At 42.3% G+C, this 23,580-nt stretch overlaps 1 protein-coding gene across 2 annotated transcripts in view; it reads left to right on the top strand.

Annotated features, from left to right (window-relative positions):
• The window catches only part of ptbp1b (polypyrimidine tract binding protein 1b), a gene marked incomplete at its 5' end in the record, with an annotated part of 35,487 nt that extends 16,322 nt beyond the window's left edge, over positions 1-19,165 (top strand). For both annotated transcript variants that reach the window (XM_079244947.1, XM_079244946.1), the window contains 13 exons: positions 78-138; positions 3,713-3,885; positions 4,556-4,702; positions 4,780-4,908; positions 6,381-6,491; positions 6,564-6,741; positions 6,864-6,941; positions 7,071-7,213; positions 9,400-9,433; positions 11,751-11,843; positions 13,181-13,397; positions 13,478-13,555; positions 14,627-19,165. In XM_079244947.1, coding sequence (XP_079101073.1) covers positions 78-138; positions 3,713-3,885; positions 4,556-4,702; positions 4,780-4,908; positions 6,381-6,491; positions 6,564-6,741; positions 6,864-6,941; positions 7,071-7,213; positions 9,400-9,433; positions 11,751-11,843; positions 13,181-13,397; positions 13,478-13,555; positions 14,627-14,759 — 1,575 coding nt within the window. In that variant the 3' untranslated portion in view covers positions 14,760-19,165. The remainder of the gene's footprint in view (positions 1-77; positions 139-3,712; positions 3,886-4,555; positions 4,703-4,779; positions 4,909-6,380; positions 6,492-6,563; positions 6,742-6,863; positions 6,942-7,070; positions 7,214-9,399; positions 9,434-11,750; positions 11,844-13,180; positions 13,398-13,477; positions 13,556-14,626) is intronic.
• Between the last annotated feature and the right edge of the window lie 4,415 nt (positions 19,166-23,580).

Consider the following 23,580-nt stretch of genomic DNA (forward strand, 5'->3'; position numbering starts at 1 on the left):
TCCACTGTGTATGAAAGGTTTGTGTGCCATGTTAGCGGCTGGAAGCCGAGACACTGACGTGTTCTCTTCTCTTTCAGAGAGGATCTGACGAGCTTTTCTCCAGCGTCTCCAACGGCCCGTATATCATGAGCACCACAGGTGAGCATGGGTCAGCTTCTCAGACTGGTGTGTGTGTTCATGGCTTTATAAATTCATGTAGAGGTGTTTATTTATTGGGTTTAGGAAATAACCAGAGCGATACTAGCCGTTCTGGGGGAGGTTCGGGATGTGGATTCTGTAGGCCTGCATGTTCAGAGGCCACACAGTGGATGCCTGCTACTGAGGATACAAGTAGACGATGAGGGAAGCTGTCGAGCTAAAAAATGAAAAAAGACGTTATAGACATGGTTGTTCTTCTGAAGAACTAAAAGAGCTGCAACATCAGATGTTCCAGAAGTTGAAATGTAGGGCTCAGAGTAGAGGATCTAGATGAGGTGGCTCCAGCAACGTGTTGGGATTCCTCCCTGTTGAGGTGTTCCCAATAAGTCCCACTGGGAGGAGACCTGGTTTGGACAGTGGGAATGCAGATGTCTGCATCTGTTTTCATTTTGATCTGCAGTTTCAGCTCATCCAGCTTGTTGGAGAGGGAAGTGGTGCGACTGTCTGTAGTACTGCTTCTGCTTTCTCTCTGTTGGTTTGCTGCTCCACTGGGCTGGAGGCGGCGATGGCTGAGCGCTCAGGGTCCTCCTGGCCATATCTGCTGAAGAGTTAGTGGAGGAATCCACAGCCATCCCTGCATAATCCTCTGATTAGAAAGGACGTATCGGCTGGATTGGGTGGATGCAGGTGGTGACTAACTGGTATGGTTGGAAAGCCTGATTAGTCACCAGGGATAACTCAAATGAAGGATTCTTCTGTGGAATCACAGCTAAGAAATGTGCCAAAATCCCTGCAGAATTTTCCTCCCAGTGACTCTTGCTTTGACACTCAAGTCCTGCCAGGTGTGTGTCAGTCACAGATGTTTGACCAGCGGAGACAGACATCCTGGAACGAGATTCTGGAGCCAGTGTTGATAAGTCAGGGTCATTAGATGAACTCCAGGAAACGGTCCTTTCTCCTTCCTCTTCACCTCTGAGACCCTCCTCAGTTACTGGTTTACTGATGAAGCTACACTGGTTGGATCATAGACTGCATGTAAAAAGATGGGCGGAGCCTCCGTGACGTCACCCGTAGGTTTCTGAAGAGCTGAATTGAAGCTCGGTGGGCGGTTCCTACCATCACCATCTTGGCAGGGGCATGCGTGTCGTCTCACCCGGAAAATACAAATATGGTCAAAGAGGTGGAGCTGAGAGGGGAGCTGTGAGCGTCATGGTGGATGATTGACATCAAGCGAACTCCGAGCTTTCTGTAGCTAAGAGCTAACAGAGCTAACCCGGAGATTACAGGAGCTAACCAGCTAACGGAGATAAGCGGGCTAAAGCTAAATCACGTTGTTAACCGGCTAAAAACCGCAGTTGTTCTACATTCTTCTTACTTGAAGTGGGAGATCAGGTACCTGTCAATCAAAAGGACACGCCCCTAAATATGCCGAATTTTGAGATTAAACTACTTTTAAACGGACGAGTTAGAAAAAAATTCACTCCCCCCCACAGTGAAAGTAAACCTGACCTATTAAACCTAAAATGGATTTTTGAACCAGGCTGTAAACATGTTTATTTATGCTGTGAAGTTGGTCTTTTTAACATGGGAGTCTATGGGGATTCGCGCTGTTTTGGAGCCCCTAGTGGATGAAGGGGGAACTGCAGTTGTGGGCACTATTGCATAAGCTTCACTTTTAACTGCCAGATGTTGCCGCTTGTGTTGGAATGATCATGGAGGAAGATGGGGAGGTGGGCAGCAGGACCATCTGCAGCTGAAGATGAAGAAACCCAAGAACTGGTTGTGGACGTGAGGTGAAGACCATCCCTTTTCCACCAGTAGAGTGAACCTGGACACAGTTGAGGACTACAGATACCCTGGACTGGTCTCTGACAACAAACTGGACTTGACTAAAAGTTTGATGCATCTGCAGGAAGGACCAGAGCCGTCTCTGTCCTCTGAGGTCCTTCAGCATCTACACGATGCTCAGGATCTGAGTCTGCGGTTACCAGAGTTGTTCTGGGCAGCAGACTGGTTCCAGTCATGCTAGAGTGGAACTGGACTCTGAGGGTGTCAGAGAGGAGATTAAGGACTGGAACAGTCCAGGTTAAGGACTGCACTGTGCAGCACTCCCCTGGACATGCTGGACAGCCTTAGGAGGACCTTCAGAAAAGACTAATTCACTGTGACACAACGCTACAGGAAGTCCTTACTTCCTGTAAGGAGATCAAACTCCGCAGCTTTCACCGTCTCTGCAGTTAACTACGATGGAAACATTCCCCTCTGGGATCAACCAGGTCTCTAAGTCTGATTTGTCCTGCTTTCAGTCCAGACCTTAGCCCAGTTTAGCACTACTGGGACCAGCTAGCTGCACAAACCATGCTGGTTGTCCTTCAGCGCCTCCAGGATGAGGAATAAATGGCTAAATGTGACCAGACTGGTGACCAGTATAAGGAGGTAGTACCACGCTGGTGCAGCAGTGTGTCTTCATCCCTGCTGGCCGTGGAAAACTAATAAAGTGTAAAAATAATCAGAATGTGTTGTTTTCCATCTTACTCTGGGATCGTTCAATCATCCAATCCACCTGAGAAATATGGGGGGGACTTTGTTTGGGGAGTGGGATCCTCCCAGTTCAGCTGTGCTGATCAGCGCTGTCCTTATGAGTTTGTAGCTTGTTTGAAAGGTGACCAATCAGCTGTTCAACCATGTTCAACACACTGCTAACTGGGATGTCTAAAGAGGAGAAATGATTCCTTACTTTCTGTACTAAGTTTATTGGTGTGTGTGTGTGTGTGTGTGTGTGTGTGTGTGTGTGTGTGTGTGTGTGTGTGTGTGTGTGTGTGTGTGTGTGTGTGTGTGTGTGTGTGTGTGTGAATTTAACAGCTGCATCAGTTTAAGAATATTAAATCTTACACACTTATTTCTTTTTACTGGGTTGAATTTCTTTCACCTGGTGAAAACTTCATTATTTCCAACATGCTGTTAACATTGGAAAAGTTCGCAAAATTTATATACTTGTTGCTTATTTTTAAGTTAGTTTGGGGAAATATGAATAGCAACTTTACTTGGGCTATGATGATATGCTTTTATTTTGATTCCAATTTTTTTGGGTGCCGATTCGATTTAAATTGTGACTCTCACAATTTTTTAACATTGCTAATTTTTGTAGATTAAAAACAAAAATAAAGTATAAAACATTTTTTTGCTCATTTTCTTGATTTCAATTAAGAAAAAACATTGTAACCTGACCATCATCCTGCTGCTATAATGCCCAAGAAGACAAATAAGATCAATAAAAACAATAAAAATGACAAAAATTTTGTAGTGATTTGTTATTTGAAAAAAAAAGAAAAAAAAAAGATTTTTTAGCATTAAAATTGTGAAGCCAAAAATCCAGATTTTTGACTCAATTTTCCCACCACTAAACTTTACAAACTAATCAAAAATGGTGTCTAATTTTACATAAGAAAGCAATAATGGTCAGAATAGATCTCTGCGGTACACCTCGTGCTGAATATCGGGACCATACGATGTTTGTATCATGAGCACTTTACAGTTTCATCACCTTAAACTCCGCCTTTCCTCTCTTCTGCAGCCAATGGCAATGATAGCAAGAAGTTTAAAGGTGACATAAGAGGTCCCAGCTTGCCATCCAGAGTCATCCACATCCGCAAGCTTCCCAGCGACATCACAGAGGCCGAGGTCATCGGCCTTGGCCTGCCCTTTGGAGACGTCACCAACCTGTTGATGCTTAAAGCAAAGAACCAGGTACAAACACAAAATCAGGGTTTACTGCAATTTATCTGAATAGAAAATAGAGAATAAACAATCCAGGGGCATAAAGCCACCATTAAGTCACTCCTGCAAACACCTCCAATAAGACTCTAACAGTACAATCCAGTCGAACTGCAGTGGCTCTGCAGGGGAGTACTCCAACAGTTCAAAGCACATCACAATGAGATAAGTTTCCAGATGAATATAAACTATGTGGTCTGGTATGCTGCCTGACTGGTATTCTGCAGGGAAAGGTGAGCAATGCAACCTTTCCAGCAAAGAGGAAGAATGAAGCTGAACACAATGAAGATCGGAGTCTGTCTTGTAATACAATTATAAGTTGTGTTTTCAGCCATACTTCACGACAACAATCGCCTGTGTAACTTTGAAAACACATGTGACACAGTTACGTGTTATAAAAGTAAGTTTTAACACAGAATGTGATTCTTTTACCTGGCTTGCATCCACAAACATGGTAAAACAAGTCTGATCAGAAGAAGAATATCTATTTCCTTCTAACACAGATCAGTCCAGATATGCTGTGATGAACTTATTAATGAATGCATGTCTTTGGGTATCTCCAGGATAAATGGTTGGAATTGTGTCAGGATGAGTGTCTGCGGTAATGACCTGTCCCTTGTCCTGCCATCTTGTCCTCTTTCAGGCCTTCTTAGAGATGAACTCAGAGGAAGCAGCTCAGAACATGGTGGGTTATTACTCCACAGTGATGCCTTTCATCAGAAACCATCCGGTTTATGTTCAGTTCTCCAACCACAAGGAGCTGAAGACTGACAACTCCCCCAACCAGGAGGTAACACACACTCACACACACACCATTGTGTATTGTCCTCTGCACCTGTCACCTGTTCACCGTCCATCCTCTCTCAGAGGGCGCAGGCAGCTCTCCGGGCACTCAGTGCGTCTCATGTGGACACAGCAGTGGCGGCTCCGAGCACAGTCTTGAGGGTGGTGGTGGAGAATCTGGTCTACCCCGTCACCTTGGATGCGCTCTGCCAGGTAACATCACACCATCAAGTGGTTCATAAATAAGTCTGTGGAGGGACGAGGATGAGCGTGAGGCATACCTGCATAGGCTAAGCTAATACAGAAGGACTGATGTTGATGTTAGCTTACAAAGCTAATGTCAACTTTAGCTAATGTGTTTATTAGCGACAACTTGGCTTAATATCACAACATGGAGTGGTTGATATGTCGCTGTAGTAATAAGGAGGAGGTATACGCTAGCTTACAGGCTAGCATAATGTTTACATTGTCTCATAGATATGAACTGTATCTAAATTCTACTTTAGCTTAACATCACAGTGCGAAGTGGTTCATACGTTGCTGTCTGGAGTGATGATGTAGCAGGCATAAGCTTTGCTGTAGGTTAAGCTAATTTGTGAAAGTTAACATGTAACATAGTTAATATAGACACTGGCTTGAGCTAAAACCTATTTTAGCTTAGCATCAAATGGTTCATAAATCAGGTGTGTGGAGGGACGAGGATGAGTGTGAGGCATAGCTGCATAGGCTAATAGGCTAAGCTAATACAGAAGGACTGACGTTGATGTTAACTTGCAAAGCTAATGTCAGCTTTAGCTAATGTGTTCATTAACAACAACTAAATCATACTTTAGCTTAATATCACAACATGGAGTGGTTCATATGTCGCTGGAGTAATAAGTTGGGAAGGGGGAGGTATATGCTAACTTACAGGGTAGCATAATGTTTACATTGTCTCATAGATATTAACTGTATCTAAATTCTACTTTGGCTTAACATCACAGCGCGAAGTGGTTCCTACGTTGCTGTCAGGAGTGTAGCAGGTGTAGCCTTTGCTGTAGGTAAAGCTAATTTGTGAAAGGTAACATGTAACATAGCTAATGTAGACATTGGATTGAGCTAAAACCTATTTTAGCTTAGTATAACATCAAGTACTGTATGCCACTGAGTGAGGATGAGCCAGCGGGCACAGAATCAGTTGTAGGTTAGCATGAATTCTTGCCGTAGGCTAAGCTGATGTTGAGAAACTAATGTTTACATTAGTTAAATGTCTACAGCCCAGCTAATGTAGGCACTGTGTTAGCCTACAGCTAAGCTAACATGGTGAGCTAACACAGTGCCTTCTGTTGGGCAGTGACAACATTAGCGTAGCATCCAGCTAAGTTAAAACAGTTGTAAGCTAATACAAAGATTTCTGTCAGGCTGTGGTCAAGTTAGCTCAAGAGTAGATTAAGCTAACGTATTTTACTACTGTGCTATGTTTGGCTAATCACATAAGTCTACAGCTAAATAACAGTGTTAGCCTAGCAACACAGTGGTAAGATAAGCTACTGTGCAACAGAATGCACTACACAAGCTTTCCACCCTAATAGCTTAGCTGTAGGCTAAGCTAATGGCTTTGGGGACTGAAATTTAAAGGAATGTGTTTTTTTTCCTGAGATGTTGTGAAGCAATGAAGCTAAACACGCCTCCTGTTTACGTCTCAGATCTTCTCAAAGTTTGGCACCGTACTGAGGATCATCGTTTTCACCAAGAACAGTCAGTTCCAGGCTCTGCTGCAGTATCCAGACGGAGCGTCGGCCCAGACTGCCAAACTGGTGAGCAGCACTTCCTAAACTCTTCCTACCACACCTTTTCCCTCTGATGGCATTAACACAGACATGTTTCAGTCTCTGGACGGGCAAAACATCTATAACGGCTGCTGCACTTTGAGGATCAGCTTCTCTAAACTCACCAGCCTCAACGTTAAATACAACAACGAGAAGAGCCGAGACTTTACAAGACCGGACCTGCCGTCTGGAGACAGCCAGCCCACTATGGAGCACCCGGCCATGGCTACAGCCTTCAGTAAGACCCAGCACACTGAGCCAATCTGAAAAGCTGAGATCTTACAGGGAAGGAACGATGAAAAGTTGGACTACGAGCGCATCCTTGTTGATTTTAAAAACAATGGTGTTTGTTCTGTGCAGCTCCAGGTATCATCTCAGCTGCTCCTTATGCTGGAGCAACTCACGCATTCCCGCCGGCCTTCACCATTCAGCCTGCAGGTGAGTTTCACCTGTGGCCTCTACGACTGACCACGCCAAGATGAATTACCTCCTCTATGTTCTGATCAGTACCTGAATCAAGTGTTTCCTGCAATTATGAGTGTTTTTCACCCATCTCACCTTTCTCAGTGTCCTCCCCCTATCCAGGCCTGACGGTTCCTGCTCTGCCCGGAGCTCTGGCCTCTCTGACCCTTCCAGCTGCCGCCAGGCTGGGATTCCCCACCATTCCTGCTGGACACTGCGTCCTGCTGGTCAGCAACCTCAACCCAGAGGTGAGTGAATGTCTGCTGTGATCAAACCTGCACTGACGAGCACCGAACCGGCTGCAACGTTCAGTGCTTCCTTGTGTTTTTAACACACGGTTTACTGCTTTAGGCTGCGTGACGGTGCGGTTGATGTTTAAAGCATGAAGTACTTTATTGATCAGGATCTGGAAAGATGACGTCTATCCAGTTCAGCAGCTGCTGACTAGCTGCTAAAAGCTGGTTTAAGGCTGCTTCAGATCAGGTGGTTTTGTGGGTCTGTGTAGCTGCATCTCAGATAGTTTGCATGGGGGGGGTTTAAAGGGGGGCTTTGGAACTCGCTGAAGAACAATGCACCTTCAGTTGCTTCTTCTCAGGTTGCGTTTGTAGCACAGTTTGCAGCGATGTGGCGTCCAGCTGTGGGTTGGGACAGAAAATAGTGTCCCATATCTGCTCCACTGTTGGTGCGTTTCTTTTTATTCAGTCTTAGATTTAGACGCCAACATGAAAGACGGATGCTTTACAACCTGTTTATACCGGCTGGTTGAGGTGGTTTTTGTTCATACAACCGATGGTGAGAACATAGACTGCATATAAAAAAATGGGCGGAGCCTCCGTGACGTCACCCGTAGGTTTCTGAAGAGCTGAACTGAAGCTCGGTGGGCGGTTCATCATCATCTTGGCAGGGGCATGTGTGTCGTCTTGCCCGGAAAATACAAATATGGACAAAGAGGTGGAGCTGAGAGGGGGGCTGTGAGCGTCATGGTGGATGATTGACATCAAGCGAACTCTGAGCTTTATGTAGCTAAGAGCTAACCGAGCTAACCTGGAGATAACAGGAGCTAACGAGCTAACAGAGGTAAACGGGCTAAAGCTAAGTCAGGTTGTTAACCAGCTAAAAACCGCAGTTTTTCTACGTTCTTCTTACTTGAAGCAGGAGATTGGGTACCTGTCAATCAAAAGGACACGCCCCTAAATATGCCGAACTTCGAGATTAAATTACTTTTAAATGGGTGAGTTAGAAAAAAATTAACTCTACCCACAGTTGTCATGAAGGTAAACCTGACCTACTAAACCTAAAATGGATTTTTGTACCAGGCTGTAAACATGTTTATTTCTACTGTAAACGTCTTTATTTCTGCTGTGAAGTTGGACTTTTTAACATGGGAGTCTATGGGGATTTGCTCTGTTTTGCAGCCCCTAGTGGATGAAGGGGGAACTGCAGTTTCATGCACTTCTGTATAGGCTTCACTTTTAACCGCCAAAGGCTCCGTCCATCTTTCATATATGGTCTATGGGTGAGAAGCTGGAAAAGACGCCATTGCTCCTCCCCGATCCAGAACATCGTTTGCAGAATGAATGTTTTTAATATGAGATTTCAAAGAGTCTCTCGGGGCTTGCTTGTAAGTCAAATGTGGTGTAAAAGCTTTAATATTTTCATCCGAACAACTCGTGGGCGAGCTGTTCTACGTTCCCGTCTGCAGGACAAAACGCCACATTCCCCTCAGAGATGGATGCAGTGTTGAGCTGCCATCCAAGCGGGAAATAAACAGGATCTTTATCGTGTTATAGTCTAACATATGATGCGTTTAAATGTACGAATGTTACTCGTATCCGGTTCAAACGCAGAACACGCTGATGATGATGTTTGTTTTTCTGCATTTGTTCTTTATTTGCTTCATGCAGCATGACGTTTCATCAGCTGGTTTTAGTCAGGAGTCGGAGGAGCGGTTTATCCTCCGCTTTGTTCTGTAAATGTCCGATTCTTTGTTCCGATGTGAAACTGTTCGTCTCTGATTGGTCGATCGAATCCGACGTCCTGTCTCCCGTCAGACGTTAAATAAAGTTTGATGTTTTATTGTTTGCCCTCTGAATGAGCTTTAAACTTGACTTCCTGTTGTGTTTTTATTGCCTTCAGATTAAAATGTGTTGTCATGATACATCCCCCACCACCCTCCATTTCTGCATTTCACACACACACACACACACACACACACACAGTTGTACAATCATGTGTGAAATGATCTCCTCGTTTTGACATTATCTGACCCCTCCACTCCAAAGGTAATTAACCTTCTGATTGACCCCTCACCTGTCTTTTTTTTTCTTCCCCTTTTTAATTTGTTGCCATGGAAACGCCTCGGACCCTCCGCCTGTCCTGCCCTCCCACCTTTACCTGTCCTGTCCCTCCGCTGCCTTCTCTGCTGTCTTTAAAGAGAGTTACGCCCCACTGCCTCTTTATTCTCTTCGGTATGTTGTCACTAGCTTCTTATTTTGAATTATCAGTACCACTTGGTTGTTCTGATTTTTGTTTTTGTTTATTTCTGCTCTTTTTTTTCCATGAAAAATGAGTGTCTGCTTGTTTTGTCAGATTTGATTTGAGTTCATTCACAATATGTGCAGCTTTTGCTCAGAAGTTTCGATGCTCTTCAGATTTAATGATTATTATTATCCATGAAGGCTGATGAGTGTAAATAAAACGTAAAAGACAGATGGCTGCAGCCTGTTCTGATGAAGGCTTCCTGTTACGCTGTTAGTCAGACTACTAACAGAAAGCAGGCTGATATTCAGGTATTTCTGCTCCTAAACGCTATTTAACACATTAAAGTTTGTGTTTGAAATGCTTCCTGATTGGACATCACCAAGGAAACTGTCCTTCAAAAAACACGCTAAAGCGCGCTAAAGATCCTTCAATGCTCAGTCTAGTACATCTGAGCGCCCTCTAGTGGCCACAAGATGGCGACATAACGGATACCTGCTTTGCAAAGTTTTTTTTTAAAAAAAACCCAAAAACATTGGTTTTTTTTTTATTTTTTATTTTAGTTTATTTTATTTATAAAAGAGTGGTTTATTAAATTTATTTAACTTTATTTTTTTTAAACGTTGGTTTCTAAATAAATTAAATTAGAGTTCTGAGGCAGGTTTAAAGCTTGTTACATACTCCACCAGAAGAAGGACGTTTGTTCGTGTTCAAGGCTGCAGGAAGAGGGAAAAAAGTTTTTGTCTGATAAATTTAGACTCGTACTGCCTATGTCATATTTAATGAGGCACTTTGCACGTGGCAGTGTACGCGTCTTTAAATGCTTCATGTTAATACATTTTTGTATTTTCTTACTGTCTCAATTAGTTTAAAACTTTCCGTCCAACCTTGGATATTCGTCAACTTTCTGCTTCATATCCGACTAATCACACAGCATTTCTGAAAGTTAGTTTGTCTTGGCCGATGTCCCCAACCACGTCCACGCCTTGAACAAGAAAAAATTTCTTGCTTCTCGCGGAGCATGTAGCAGGAGTGAAAATAAAGTTGTTGTTTTTTTTGTTTTTATTTGTCAGAAATTTTTGACTGAAATGAATAAAAACATGATCTAAAGCTGTTCCAATCAAATGAACATATAGTTTAATTTTTTGGTATTATTCTTAGTCATTTTTTAAAATTTATTCAGGACAAAAATGCCTCTGAATGAGTTTTATAAACTTCATGCTTTTGACAGAAAGACTAAATCATTTTTTTTTCTAGCGTTTCTATCCGTCCAGGAGGTTTACAATCCAGACACAACATGTAGTGTTTATTCAGAAACTCTAGATGGTAAATCCACCATTATTTATCACATCTTCATCACCATCACTACCATGTTGCTAAGAGACCTCTATTTTCACCTGGACATGATGATGAAGACACTTCCTGTCAGACTTTCCACCAATCAGAGAGCTTAAACTGACGGTAACGTCCAATCAGGAGCAGCCAAAGATCAACAAGTGATGAGAAAAGCAGGAAAATAATGATCCTCTATGGCTGGAATAAAGCCATTTTTTATTCGCACTGGTGCCAAAAAGCAGCAGTCGGAGGTAAAAAGTAGCATAAGTGGAAATGATGTATTAATCTGTGTGTTTTACTTCCACATGTAGTTTTATGTTAAAAAGATAAACTAGCCGAAGTTTAATCATAAGAAATGCAGATTAGAAACAGAATTGGAAGGAAAAAAGTGTAATCTTGTTTAGGATTATTTGGGTCAAACGCCTCCTTCCTCCTCCTCAGCGTTTACTGAATGAAAGCATGAAGTGGAGTTTCTGACCAGCTGCATTTATTGTGTTTTTACTTCACCGAGTCTCATTTGTTGAGTTTGCATGCCGGGTTTCTCTCCGTTTGCATGTCCTCAGTGCTGAATCAGCTGCGCTTTTTAAACATTTTATTTTAAGTCTACTCCCATAATTCATAGCACCTACGTGGTGTAATCTGCCATTTTTAATTTTCTCTGACCCTTACCCTTAATTTCCTCACTTATACTTCCTGTGTAAAACTATTCAGGAATTCCTCCCTCAAAAATGAAATTTGCAAATTGGTCCGAGCTCCTGCTTTGTGAGAGCAGCTTCCCAGCGCTGCTTCCCTCCCATTGCTCCTATGTTTATCTCCCAGTAAGCCCATGGGTCAGTGGCTTGGCAGGCTGCAGTCAGATCTGCTTCATTCGTGCTTCTTTAGGTTTATGGGTGTAGATTCCTGTCTGATCTGTTTGACTTCCTGCAAAACGATTGTTTCACCTGTTTTTCTCCTTTCTCACTGCATGTGAAGGTGTTTACGGAGACGTGATGAGAGTGAAGATTCTGTTCAACAAGAAGGAGAACGCTCTGGTTCAGATGAGTGACAGCACACAGGCTCAGCTAGGTAACGGCTCGCACGCGCTCAGTGCGGATCTCTACAACTCCTTCTACACATTTCTTCATGTTCAGAAAGAGCGTTTCGCTTCCAGGCTGACGAACTGCTTTAATGACACTCCGTTTGGTCCAGTTTCCACCTGGGCAGACACAAACCATCGTTTTTATTAGCTAAAAGGATCAAACGGCACCAAGATGCAGCTGCCCGTTATTCCAGCTTGAAGCGTCACAGATCAGATCATCCCGTCCTGAACCGGACCCCCTGGTTTAGTTTATTAAGGATCCCCATTAGCTGTAGCAAGCTACAGAACTTTAGTCCCAGGTTAAAGGAAGCCTTTTCTATCTGTACCGTTAGCATTTCCCATATGGAGACTTGGCCGCAACAGCTCCTTGTTCGCGCCATGCAGAGAATCACACCGTTTCACATCGAACCTGCATTGCTGCCTCCAGAAGCGGCAGAAAACTCTGCTGTCAGACATTTCCTCTGCACCTGAATGCAGCACGCCAACAGGGAGAGGGGCGGAGTTAAGATATGGTCGTTTAGCCCACGGCAAAGTAAACTTTGCGAGAATCCGACAAGCTTGTTGTTTGTGGAGAAGGAAGGTTGCTGCTTTAGATTTTACAGGTTGATCAGATTTCCCAATAAAGATATTGATGAACCGCAGACGAGATGCGATGCAGGGTTGATCGGTCGTAACGCCACCGTAGGCTACATGTTTGTCGGGGTAAACACTGAACAGCATGATGAAAAATCATCTTTTCTGGTCCCAAATGAAGTAAAGGCAGCTTCGGATGACGCGTCACACTGTCGCTGTTAGCATTAGCTTTCAGCTAACAGAGCCCAGGAGGAAAGACATCAGAAATGATCTTAGAGAAACATGAAGGATGTTCTCCAGCTGGAACACACCTGGTTTACAAGGACTGTTTCTCCAGCATCATAAGTTCTGCTGAAGCTTGTTAGTAAATTATTATTGGTGTGTTTGAGTGAAATGAGCTTCATGTGCAGCAAGCAGCATCTTCAGACTCCACCACCCGAACACGGAGGTTGTAATTCAGTCCCAGGTATGTCTGCTGAGCACCAGGATTGTCCTCCCTCTGCCTGACTTTTCCTTTCTCAGCATCGAGTTTAACGGGAACTTTTTGGGATTTGGGTTGTGCTTGGATGACAAACGGAGATGTTGGCTCAGAAAGTGCTGCTGTCTTCTCCTTCCCTGAAGATTTAGCTCCTCGTTTCCTTTAATGACCAATAAGATTTTTTACAGACGTTCTGTAGATGTCGGTGATGCAGATTTTACAGGAGGAAGTTTCCATGAAGTTGAGCAGGGTCTTTCCTCCTCGTCTTTGCAGCCATGAGCCACCTGAACGGCCAGCGGCTGCACGGGAAGCCGCTTCGCATCACGTTGTCCAAACACACCAGCGTGCAGCTTCCCCGTGAAGGCCATGAGGACCAGGGCCTGACCAAAGACTTCAGCAGCTCCTCTCTGCACCGCTTCAAGAAGCCTGGCTCCAAAAACTATTCCAACATCTTCCCCCCTTCTGCCACTTTACACCTCTCCAACATCCCGTAAGTCCTGCCGTCACGCAGCTCGTGGAGAGAAAACGACTCCAAGACAACTCAACCGTCTGCTTTCTGCTTGTTTTCAGCCCGTCTGTGGTGGAAGATGATCTGAAGATGCTGTTTTCCAGCTCCGGAGCCATCGTCAAGGCCTTCAAATTCTTCCAGTAAGTCTCTGCTTTCTTTCTGATGTTTCCTGCCAACTTCATCAAAACCTGCCTCTCCCTCCGTTTCACTGCAGTCAATTTTTCTGAAGCCTTCATCCTCCGTCTGAATTCAGCTCAAGTCCTGAATTACCCCTCCTCTTCTGCACTCAGACTGTCCTTCATCATGCTGTTCACTTAGACTTGTCAGGCCAAAACAACAACAAAATAAACTGAATATAAACATAAGTGAAATATAATAAATAAATAAATTAATTAATTAAAGTTAAAAACATGAGTGACATAAAAAGTTAAATAAAAAAATTCTTTAAAAATACTGAATTAATGAAAGAATGATTGATTGAAAAAGAAATATTTAATAGGTTCCATAAATTCAACAAAATAAAAGGTAAACTAAAAGATAAGTAAAATGAAAAGAGAAATTAGGTCAAATAAAATTAGAATAGAAAAAGTAAAATTTAAAAAGTGAAATAATTATGTACAATATGTGAAATTTAAAAATCACTAAAATATAAAAATAAAAACAATATAGTGAAATAAAAACGTTAAATAGAAAAACATGTCAAATAAAACTGTAAAAAAGTAAAATAAGTGAAATTAATAGTACAAAAGAAAAATAAAAAGAAGTACAAAAAGTACTACAATGAAATGAATAAAAAGATTTTTAAGAAAAATAAGATGCATTAAAACGTGCATTTAAAAACAGGAAATGAATGTAAAAGTAAAAAAAATAAGTCAAATAAAAAGTTAAATAGTTCAGTAAGTAAAAGTGAGGTACAAAAAAAAGTTAAATGCAAAAAAAGAGGAAAAAAAAGGAAAATAATGAAGAAAAAAATTTAAGTACAATAAAAAAAATGTACATTAAAAAGAAATTTAAATAAAATGAAAAAGACTAAATTAGATAAGAAAAATAAGCAGTAAAAAGTAAAATAAATAATCAGGATGTTTGGTTTTGGGTTTGAGGGGAGAAAATGACAAACTCAGCTTAGCAGTTTAAATTCCCTGTTATTAATTATAAAATCTGCTTAACGTGTCGCTGGTCCGACAACCCTAACCATAACCTTCCCTTCTCAGGAAGGACCACAAGATGGCTCTGATCCAGATGGGCTCCGTGGAGGAAGCCATCGAGTCTCTCATCGAGTTCCACAACCACGATTTGGGAGAAAACCACCACCTGCGGGTCTCCTTCTCCAAGTCCTCCATCTGAGCCTCCGGTCCTCCCATCCGGATCCTCCACGGTGTCCACTACACCAATCATTCCATCACACGTCTGCAGAACCCACCGTCGAGTCTGACGTCACGTTAAATTATTCCAAAACTTCTCGAGGGCTCTCCAGGAAACAAAAACCTGCGTTCATTCTCCGAAGCGGGACTCCAGGTTTCGGGCTGACGAAGCCAGAGTTCTCAGGCTCTAGTCAGAGTTCAGAGACGTCGGTACCTTTGTAGCCTCTCTTGCCTTTCGACTCCGATCCCAGACCGGAGGGATTAGAGTCAGCCTTTCATCGCCGTGAGCTCTGACTAAATCTTTTAATTCTGACTTTATCAACTCGGATTAATCTCAGCCTCGCCGTCGGAGTCGCGGTCCTGCCTGTAAATAATCATCCCTGACGGCGTAGCGTTCGCTCCGACTGTCAGATTTCAGACCGGCGTCCTTTAGGGACGCCCGTTCCCACCTTCAGAGGATCCCCGTGCCTTATTCCTGGAGCCCGAATCACCTCGACTTTAACGTAAAAAGCCTCTGATGATTGGCGAGAGCAGGTTTACAGGTGGTAAAGGTTTACTGTTGAGATGAATTACGGATATCTGATACTTTCTGCGTATTTTATTGGTGTTTGTCAGTACTTTCTGTTAGTGTTTTGTACTGCTGGTTACTGTAGCGTGAAACATGTGAACTGACTGTGTTTTAGCGGGTTTGCTGGGTCTTTAGTCCTAGATGCTATTTTATTTTTTCCTCTTACTTTCTGACTTCTTTGTTTCCACGTATGCAATCATGTTATCAAATCAAATATTGTAGCAATATTTTAATCATTCCCGAGCATTTTGGTTTGCTTTGGGTGTCTCGGCTGCGCGTCCGGATGTTCTTGTAGCTTGTGTCTTCTGTTGCGTCGCCTCTCTGAACGGTTTTATTTATAAGTTTGTGATCCACTACAGCTGAAACCAAAAACGGCCTTTTAGATGCAAACATAAACCGCCTGCCTCAGGTTTCTGGTTTAAAGACTTAAAACGAGAAGAAGGTGAACTGGTTCTGGCTTTCTTAGCGCTTTCCTGTGTTTTATTAATGTCTCAACCACTTCACTGGATTCAGCCGACCGCTGCCACCTTATTAGTGCAAAACAAGATGTTATGTTGAGTGCCTTGAACGCAGCACTGATTCGTCTCGTCAGGCATGAATTCCTCTTTGACCAGGAAGAATCCCTGAATCGTACTGAAACCACAAGACGCTGGTTTGGTTTATTTGTGTGTTTATTTTAATTATTACAATGTCGACATTCCAGCTGCTCAGAGGTCCACCCCATCTTCAAAACAACAGCAATCTGGCTGCTCAAACTACACCTTTCCTCTGAATGAGCTGCTGAATTCCAGTTAGGATGCGTTCACTTGCACCTGGGCAGAATTTAATGACACTAAGTAGAAACAAGAAGAAGGAGATGGAGACTTCTCGCTCCGGCACCTCTGAGACGTTGAAGCCATGACCCGACCGGATGGATGCGGGAAGTTGAACAAATCCTGTTCCGAAAACTCAGGATGAATTTTCAGAACAAGGCTGCAGCGTACAGCGACAAGCCGGCCAATCGGAGCAGAGGGCAGACGTAACGGACATGCGGATACCAGGCAGTTGTATCGTTATTTACCAGGAAAATAACAGTTTCTGCACACAGGAATAGAAATTTTGCTGCAAAAAGTTCATTTTTTTTGTCTGATCTTTGCTGGTTTTTTACACCTGAAACTAAAGAAATGATGTGTCTTTCTGACAAAGAGACGAAAAATCCCATTTAAAACGGCTTCTTGGCAGAGTTCTCCGACAACATGACTGATCCCATGAGTTTGTTAGCTTCCTAGCATAGCTGCCTACATCCTAATATCACGGATCATCATCACTATAAAACATTTAAACATGACTCAGTCATGCTACGAGGCTTATATCAAGAAATGACATCCCTCTGATCATGGTCGGGTCTGAAAATGAGGAAAAGGCGGAAAAAGACAAACTGGAGAATTATTGATCCAGAGCCTAAAATGAGGTGCAGATCAGAGCTGTAGCACAGATTCATAAGGCTCTCCACCTGCGTTGTGACATTTAAAACCTGGTTTTTTATTTTAACCTGATTTTTATTAACACATTTTGACCAAAAATACACAAATATTGAATTCTGAGTTTAAAGAAAGTGCCGTTAATTACAGTAAAACTATCAAGTGTCTTTCTTTTCTGTTCAGTATCATAAGCAACAAGACGCCAGTCCATGCCAGGTTTTGCCTGAATAAAGTTTTTATATAATTAAATTCAAACCATCATTTCTCGAGTTTTATATGAAACTGGTAGAATTTCAGTGAATGGTGCTAGAATCTCTGCCTTCTTACATCTGTCCAGTAGAGGGTGCTACGATTTAGTACTTAAATAATTATCAGGATTTTAATGCATCTTTTCCCCCATTGGTGTGTTTTTTCTCCTCACTCTGCGACTATATTACTACTTCCTGCTCCATTATCACCCATTAAATCCTGCAACTAAACAAACTCATCTCCACTGCCTTAAACCAGAAATAAATCCAACGCATTTTTCATTTCATGTTCTCATTTTTACCTGGAATATTCAAGAAAAACGTGTCGGCAACAATCAGGAACAACCAGTTCATCTAACTGGTCTGGAACGGAGCGGCTGTTGGATGTTTGTAGTTTTACTGTTAGATTTTATTTTGGCGTTAAACTGCTTCCATACGCAGGGAGTAGAGTCTGTTCTCGTGTCCAAACGCTGCCTTCAGACCCAACGAGGAAATCATACGCTCAGTAACAGAAGCTGTAAGGCTAGCTGCTAGCTTCCAGCTAGCTGCTAGCTTCCGGCTAGCTGCTTGCTTCCGGCTAGCTGCAAGCTTCCAGCTAGCTGCAAGCTAGCTTTGTTGTTTATTAGTTGCTGCCAGAACACTTTAAGGAAACAAACGTTGGGGCAGAACGCACAACTTTAATTCCTCCCACACTTTAAAGCTACATCTTAAGATATGATAATAATAATCGTTTACAAATTTTAGTTGAATCGGAACGTATTGGATTGTAATGAATTGATTAGTGAACCCCTGCTGCGCAGTATGAAAAACATTTTTAAAAAAAACAAAACAAACCAATTTACTTTATTAACGTCTGGTTACTTTAAAATCCTGTCAGACTCGTTCATGCTCTGCTATAAAACCAGGTGTGTAGAATTTCATTGGTCTTCTGCACATTTATGAGTATAATTTGGTCAGTTTTCGGGGGTTTTGCAGATGCATCCCTGAGGGAGAAAACCTTGTAATACCACCAGAAGCCAGGAGGGGCAGCGGAGAGCAGTTTGGCTGACGTGTGAGTGGGATTATGGCTAACAACCTTGCTAACGTAAGGGATGCATGAAGGTATGAAGGCAGTCATATTTGAAATGGACGTACTTGTGGTACGTTCCAGTTTTCTCGTAATTCCAAGCTCCTGAGAGGTCATTAGCAGGCGGTTCCGTTCCTGCTGCACCAACTCGGAAAAAGTGGACAGTTAAACATCAGTTAGCCAGTTTGTTAGCATCATGTTATGTTGTATAAAACCAGAAAAAATCTTTTTTATTAAAACTTTGTTGTGCTAATTTAGATGATTATGATTAATAATAAGACTCAGCATTTCACAAACAATTCCACCGTAACAACGTAATCAATAATTCGGTTCTTAGTATACAAAATATTTTAAGGAAATCCGAGTCTGAAACTTCTCTGTTAAAAAAAAACAAGGTAACTTCGTAGAATAAACCCAAAGCCAACTGGAACGTACGATTTATGTAAAAAGAGCTAGAAAGAAATTTAGACGTCATCCTCAGATCTGCGACATTTTCACATCTGTGACATAAAAACAAACTTCTCTCTATCTGAAAAGTTCAGCCGAGTTTTTTTGTTTGATAAAACAAATAAAATGAGAAATGATGGTTTAAATTTGATAAAAATCTGTAACGGTTTAGCCTAATTTGTAAATTTGTTGACATCTGGAAGTTCTTCAGCGTACCACTAGAGGGAGCAGGAGCTCCAACGGGGAGAACAATGGATTCCAGGAGTCTGCGGTCTACTCTGATTAGCCAGCTCCAGTAGCCCGATCAGGCTCCGCCCACTCATCTGAGCTGCCATCACAGTGTGGACGTCGCCTGACTAAATGGACCAATGAAAACACTCCATCTCTGCTCGTATGGTTTCTCCCAGGTGTACTTGAACGCATCAGGAGCCTTGGGTTTTAGGTGAGGCAGGAGTGAGTCAGTAACAGGAGCGAGGGGGTGTTCAACTGTACATACATGTTTTATACGCAGTTGTCTGAGAGGTGATTGTCAGTTTTTTATCTGATGAAACGTGTATATTTTGATTAAAGTGTGCGATCGGTTCTGAGCCTTACACTGTTTGTGTCACAAAAAAAGATTAAATCACTTTTTATCTAAAAGTCTGAGTCGACTCGTCTGTTTAGGCAAACATGGACATCTGACACACAGTTTCTGAGACTTTTTGCGTCATTTTATGGTAAAAACTTTCCTTGAAATCCTGTTTGAAACAATCTGACATGTCTTCTGCCCCCGGTGGACATATTTTGTATTGCGTCTCCTCTCTGACACCTGAATCAAATGAAGGCCGCGTCCCCAGACCTCTGCAGAGCTGATGAACCATTTCATTCAGGTGTGCTGGAGAGGGGATGCACCTTAAAGTTGCAGAATGGTAAATCTTTTTTTAATTAATCAATTGATCAAACGGAACACAAACAAGAAAACATGCAGAAAATGCTGGAAGTGAAACGGACATAATATGAATATTTACTTAAACTGTTCCATCAAATCAGCATAGTTTTTTGATAATAATCAGTTATATTAAAAGCTTATGTCCAGTAATCTCTTCCAACTGGTTTTACTGGCTGCTTGTTCTGAATAGCTGGTAAAATAATCCTCACCGTGACGGTACTGGTACGTACAGGACAGCAATGATCAGGATGATTGTAGTGGTCGGAAACTGAACATCAGCTCCAGATGTTCAGACTGTCCCTGATGCTGCAGTGGGAAATATGGACCTGTGGAAACTTTGGAGACGTTCCTGCCAACAGATGAGCTGATATTTCTCATGAAATGTAAAATGTTGACTTTTAACATGACATTCTTGTTTTTCTGCATGAGATCGTGCATTCTGTTGCCATGTGTGTTACACATCAGTCAACATGTTTTAAAACCCTACAAGTTTAAATATGATTAAATAATAAATTAAATATTTTATCTAAATTTTTATAACATGAACGATTATTTATCCTTCTTCAACTTCAAATCTTGTTTAAAGTTTAGGTGTAATTGTGAATGTTCACCACCAGAGGGCGCCTGTCAACCAGGAATGACGTTGTCATGGAGATCTTATCTAATCTGCAGCTTGTTAGGAAGAAGCAACTGGAAATAATTGCATGTTTTATACCTTTAAGTCAGATCGATCCTCACAAGGACTGGGGGGAAAAAAACCAAAAACTAAATTAGCCTACTATTATAGAATTAAAGTTTTCCTCAAAGTTTAAACCTTAAAGTTCACAAAGCAGGACCAAAAGCCGAATGTTAGGTCAAACATCTAATAATTATTCTGTTGCTGAAGGTGTTTAATACTGTGCAGAAATCATTGAAAGCATGGTGTTATCCTCTATACCTGCTGCATGAATCCACCAGGGCAACATATACAATCAGAGAAAACTACATGGTGGTGTTTCTGTGAGGAGTTTACATGTTCTCTGGTACCCCAGCCTTCACTGTCCAAACCACCTGGTTAATTTTTGTCTAAATGATCCTTCTGAATGGATGAGAGTGGTTGTCTCTGTGTTGGCCCTGTGATTGACAGCTTACCTGTCCAGGTGTACTTGCTTCACACCTGCTGGATAAACTCCCTCTTCCTCACCACCCTGAACTGCAGTGCAGAAAATGAATATTAGGAATGAATCAGTAAAATATTTGAACTGCATTTATTTTCTAAAGAAACTTCAACTTGTTTCTGCTTTCAAAGGAGTAATTTATTAAATGTGAATATCATAACAATAGACTTGTTTTATCTTAAATAATGTGATAATTTGAAGTTTTATAAATTTTGTGCTGTTATTTAACTAATCCAACCCACTGGAGGTTCTATTGTATGTCAACTAAACTCAGTTTTAACACCCTCATTTATTTTAAAGGAGAGATTGAGCAGGTTAAAACAGTCTGGAGCAGACTGATGATATGCTGCAGGTGTGTTGGATGATCTGCAGGACAAAACCAGCATTAAGCCTGAATAATTCTGCTTTAAAAAGCAGAAGCTAGGGAGTAGAACCAAGAGAGGGAAAATAAAAAGATGAAATAAAAACAGAACGATGTGATGTGCGGTGGTGTAAACCAGGACTACTCAAGTTTCTCATGAGCTGCTAACCAGCAGGTTTTCCATGCATCCCTGCTCTAAACCTTGAATAAATTAATCACTGTGTAGAATTTGATGTTGGATCCACTTAAGTTGGTTTAGGCCTGTTGAAGCAGGAATACGTGGAAAACCTGCTGAATTACGGCGCTCTTAGGACTGCATTGCTAAGCCCAGATGTAAGGTGTTACCATTTGGGGCGGCCGTAGCTCAGGAGGAAGAGCAGTCGCCCCTCAACTGAAAAGTTGGGAGGTCAATTCCAGGTTTCCCCTGACAACATGCCGAAGTGTCCTGGGGCAAGACACTGAACCCCAAGCTGCCCTCCGATGTGCCCATCGGGATGTGTTGTATGAATGTGTGTGTGAATGTGACAAGTAGTGTAAAGCACTTTGAGTGGTCTGCATGACTGGAAAAGTGCTATATAAGTACAAGTCCATTTACCATTTAAATTTTATATTTTTATATTTAGTTTTTTTCTTAGTGAACTCTAAAAAATATTGATGTGTCCTCACATTTCTAGAAGAGATTTTCCCTGTAAAGATGTTAGCATGATGCTACATAGCAGTGCTGATCTAGCGCTATGCTAGTACTAGATTAGTGTTAAGATCATGTGGGGAAACCATGTTTTGTCTTCAGTGAGTGTATTTAAGGTCGACACATCCACTCAGCTCAAAGATTAGCTTAGTGCTGATTAAGCTAGCGCTAAATGCTCCAGTTGCATTTAAACAGCAAGCTAGGAAGGCTGCTAGTTGGTTTTAAAGTAGCTACAACATGAAAATGTGTGGAAGTATATTCTGTAACTGGTCTGATATTTCTAGAGGAAGACGTAAAAGTGAGCAGAAAAGGAAATATTTTAGACTTTTTAGTGGAGTATCTTGTATGCGCCAGCAGAAATGACGCCTCTTACAGGCTACGGGGGCCAAAAGCAGCCCAGATTAAAGCCCAAATAATTCTGCTGACTGGGAAAACCTTACATTTGAGAACATGTTACAAGTTAAGGGTTTCTGTTTTTGAATAAATCTTCTGGAAGCTTTTCTGTTTTCTGCAGACGCAACGTGAGCTCAAAGTTCGACTCTTTGCATCAGGATGGGATTTATCTGAGAGGACGATCAAAGCTTTGATTCCCATTCTTCTGCTCAGGATGGGCAGAGAAAGACAAGTGCAGAGGGAGGGAGATAATAAAACAGGAGAAGAGAAGAGGAGAAGCGAAGCGTTCACTTTCACACTCAGTCCTGTGGAAACAACAAGAGGAGATCTGAGGCTTTACAGACTGGAGGAAGTTCATATCCGTGTCTTCTTATTCTCACCAGCACCACGTTGGACCGGCGACACGCAGCCGAACAAAGAGGGATTGTGGAGGAAAAAAATCGCCGGCACGCCAGCTTGCTCTCACACGGCTGTCAAACAGCAATCCTTCCAGTCCGAGCAGAGTTAGCATAATCCTCTGTAACTCTCCCAACGCGAACAGAAACGTATATACATCCAGAGATGTTCGCTCAGTGTGGACGGCAACCGGAGACATCAGCCTGAAACAGAGACAAGTTAAAGACAACAAACGTGTCTGTAAAGCAAAGCTGCCCTGAAACAAACCGAACTTTGAAGTCGTTCTCAGGTTGCCTCCACTGGCATCACGGAGGGATTAACAAAAAGGCCCAGGGGGTTAGGAGGCCCCTGATCCACAAGGAACCACTGAAATGCCTGCTGAGAAATTAACACAAAGTCTACAAATGTAGGTTTTGAAGTCTTTTTAGTTTGAGGGGTTTTGCTGTCCTTCGGGAGGAGTCGGGGGCCTTCACTCCGAGTCCAGAGGCCCAGTGGTGTTTAATCTGCCTAAAATTGGTAGGATTGTACCACCCCCCTCTGCGACCTCTGTTTGAAAGCATGAAATAAAAACAGTGTGAAGTAACGGGTATGCTCTTTCGGCTGCAGGTTTTGCTCTCCATCAGTTTCACTTTCTGTCCTCTGCACTGTAGTTTCTTTTAAGAAATCAGATTAAATCCTTTCCCATCACCAGAAGCATGTCCACTTGGTTCTCTAAGAACGACGATATATTCGGAACTGGATCAGTAACTATAGCTACTAAAGTAGAAACCTAAACTATAGAGAACACTGGCATGAAAACTGATTCAACACTTCCAAATTCCCAAACAGCACAGAAACATCTGGGAAGGGGCAGGTGCACAGCTGGCTTTTCAAGCAGCACCAGTCTACATAAGGTTCTGACTTGTTTTGATGGCACAGTGGCGGAGCGGTTAGCACTGCAACCTTTCTGTGTGGATTTTGCATGTTCTCCCCATGTATGGTCTCTGCTGGTACTCTGGCTTCCTCCCACCCTCCAAACATGCATGTAGGGTTAATTACTATAGCAAATTAATCACATATCTGCCAAATGTAGAACAGAATTTATTTTGAACA

This window comes from Telmatherina bonti (assembly GCF_933228915.1).
Source record: "Telmatherina bonti genome assembly, chromosome: 8".
NCBI classification, from domain to species: Eukaryota; Metazoa; Chordata; class Actinopteri; order Atheriniformes; family Telmatherinidae; genus Telmatherina; species Telmatherina bonti.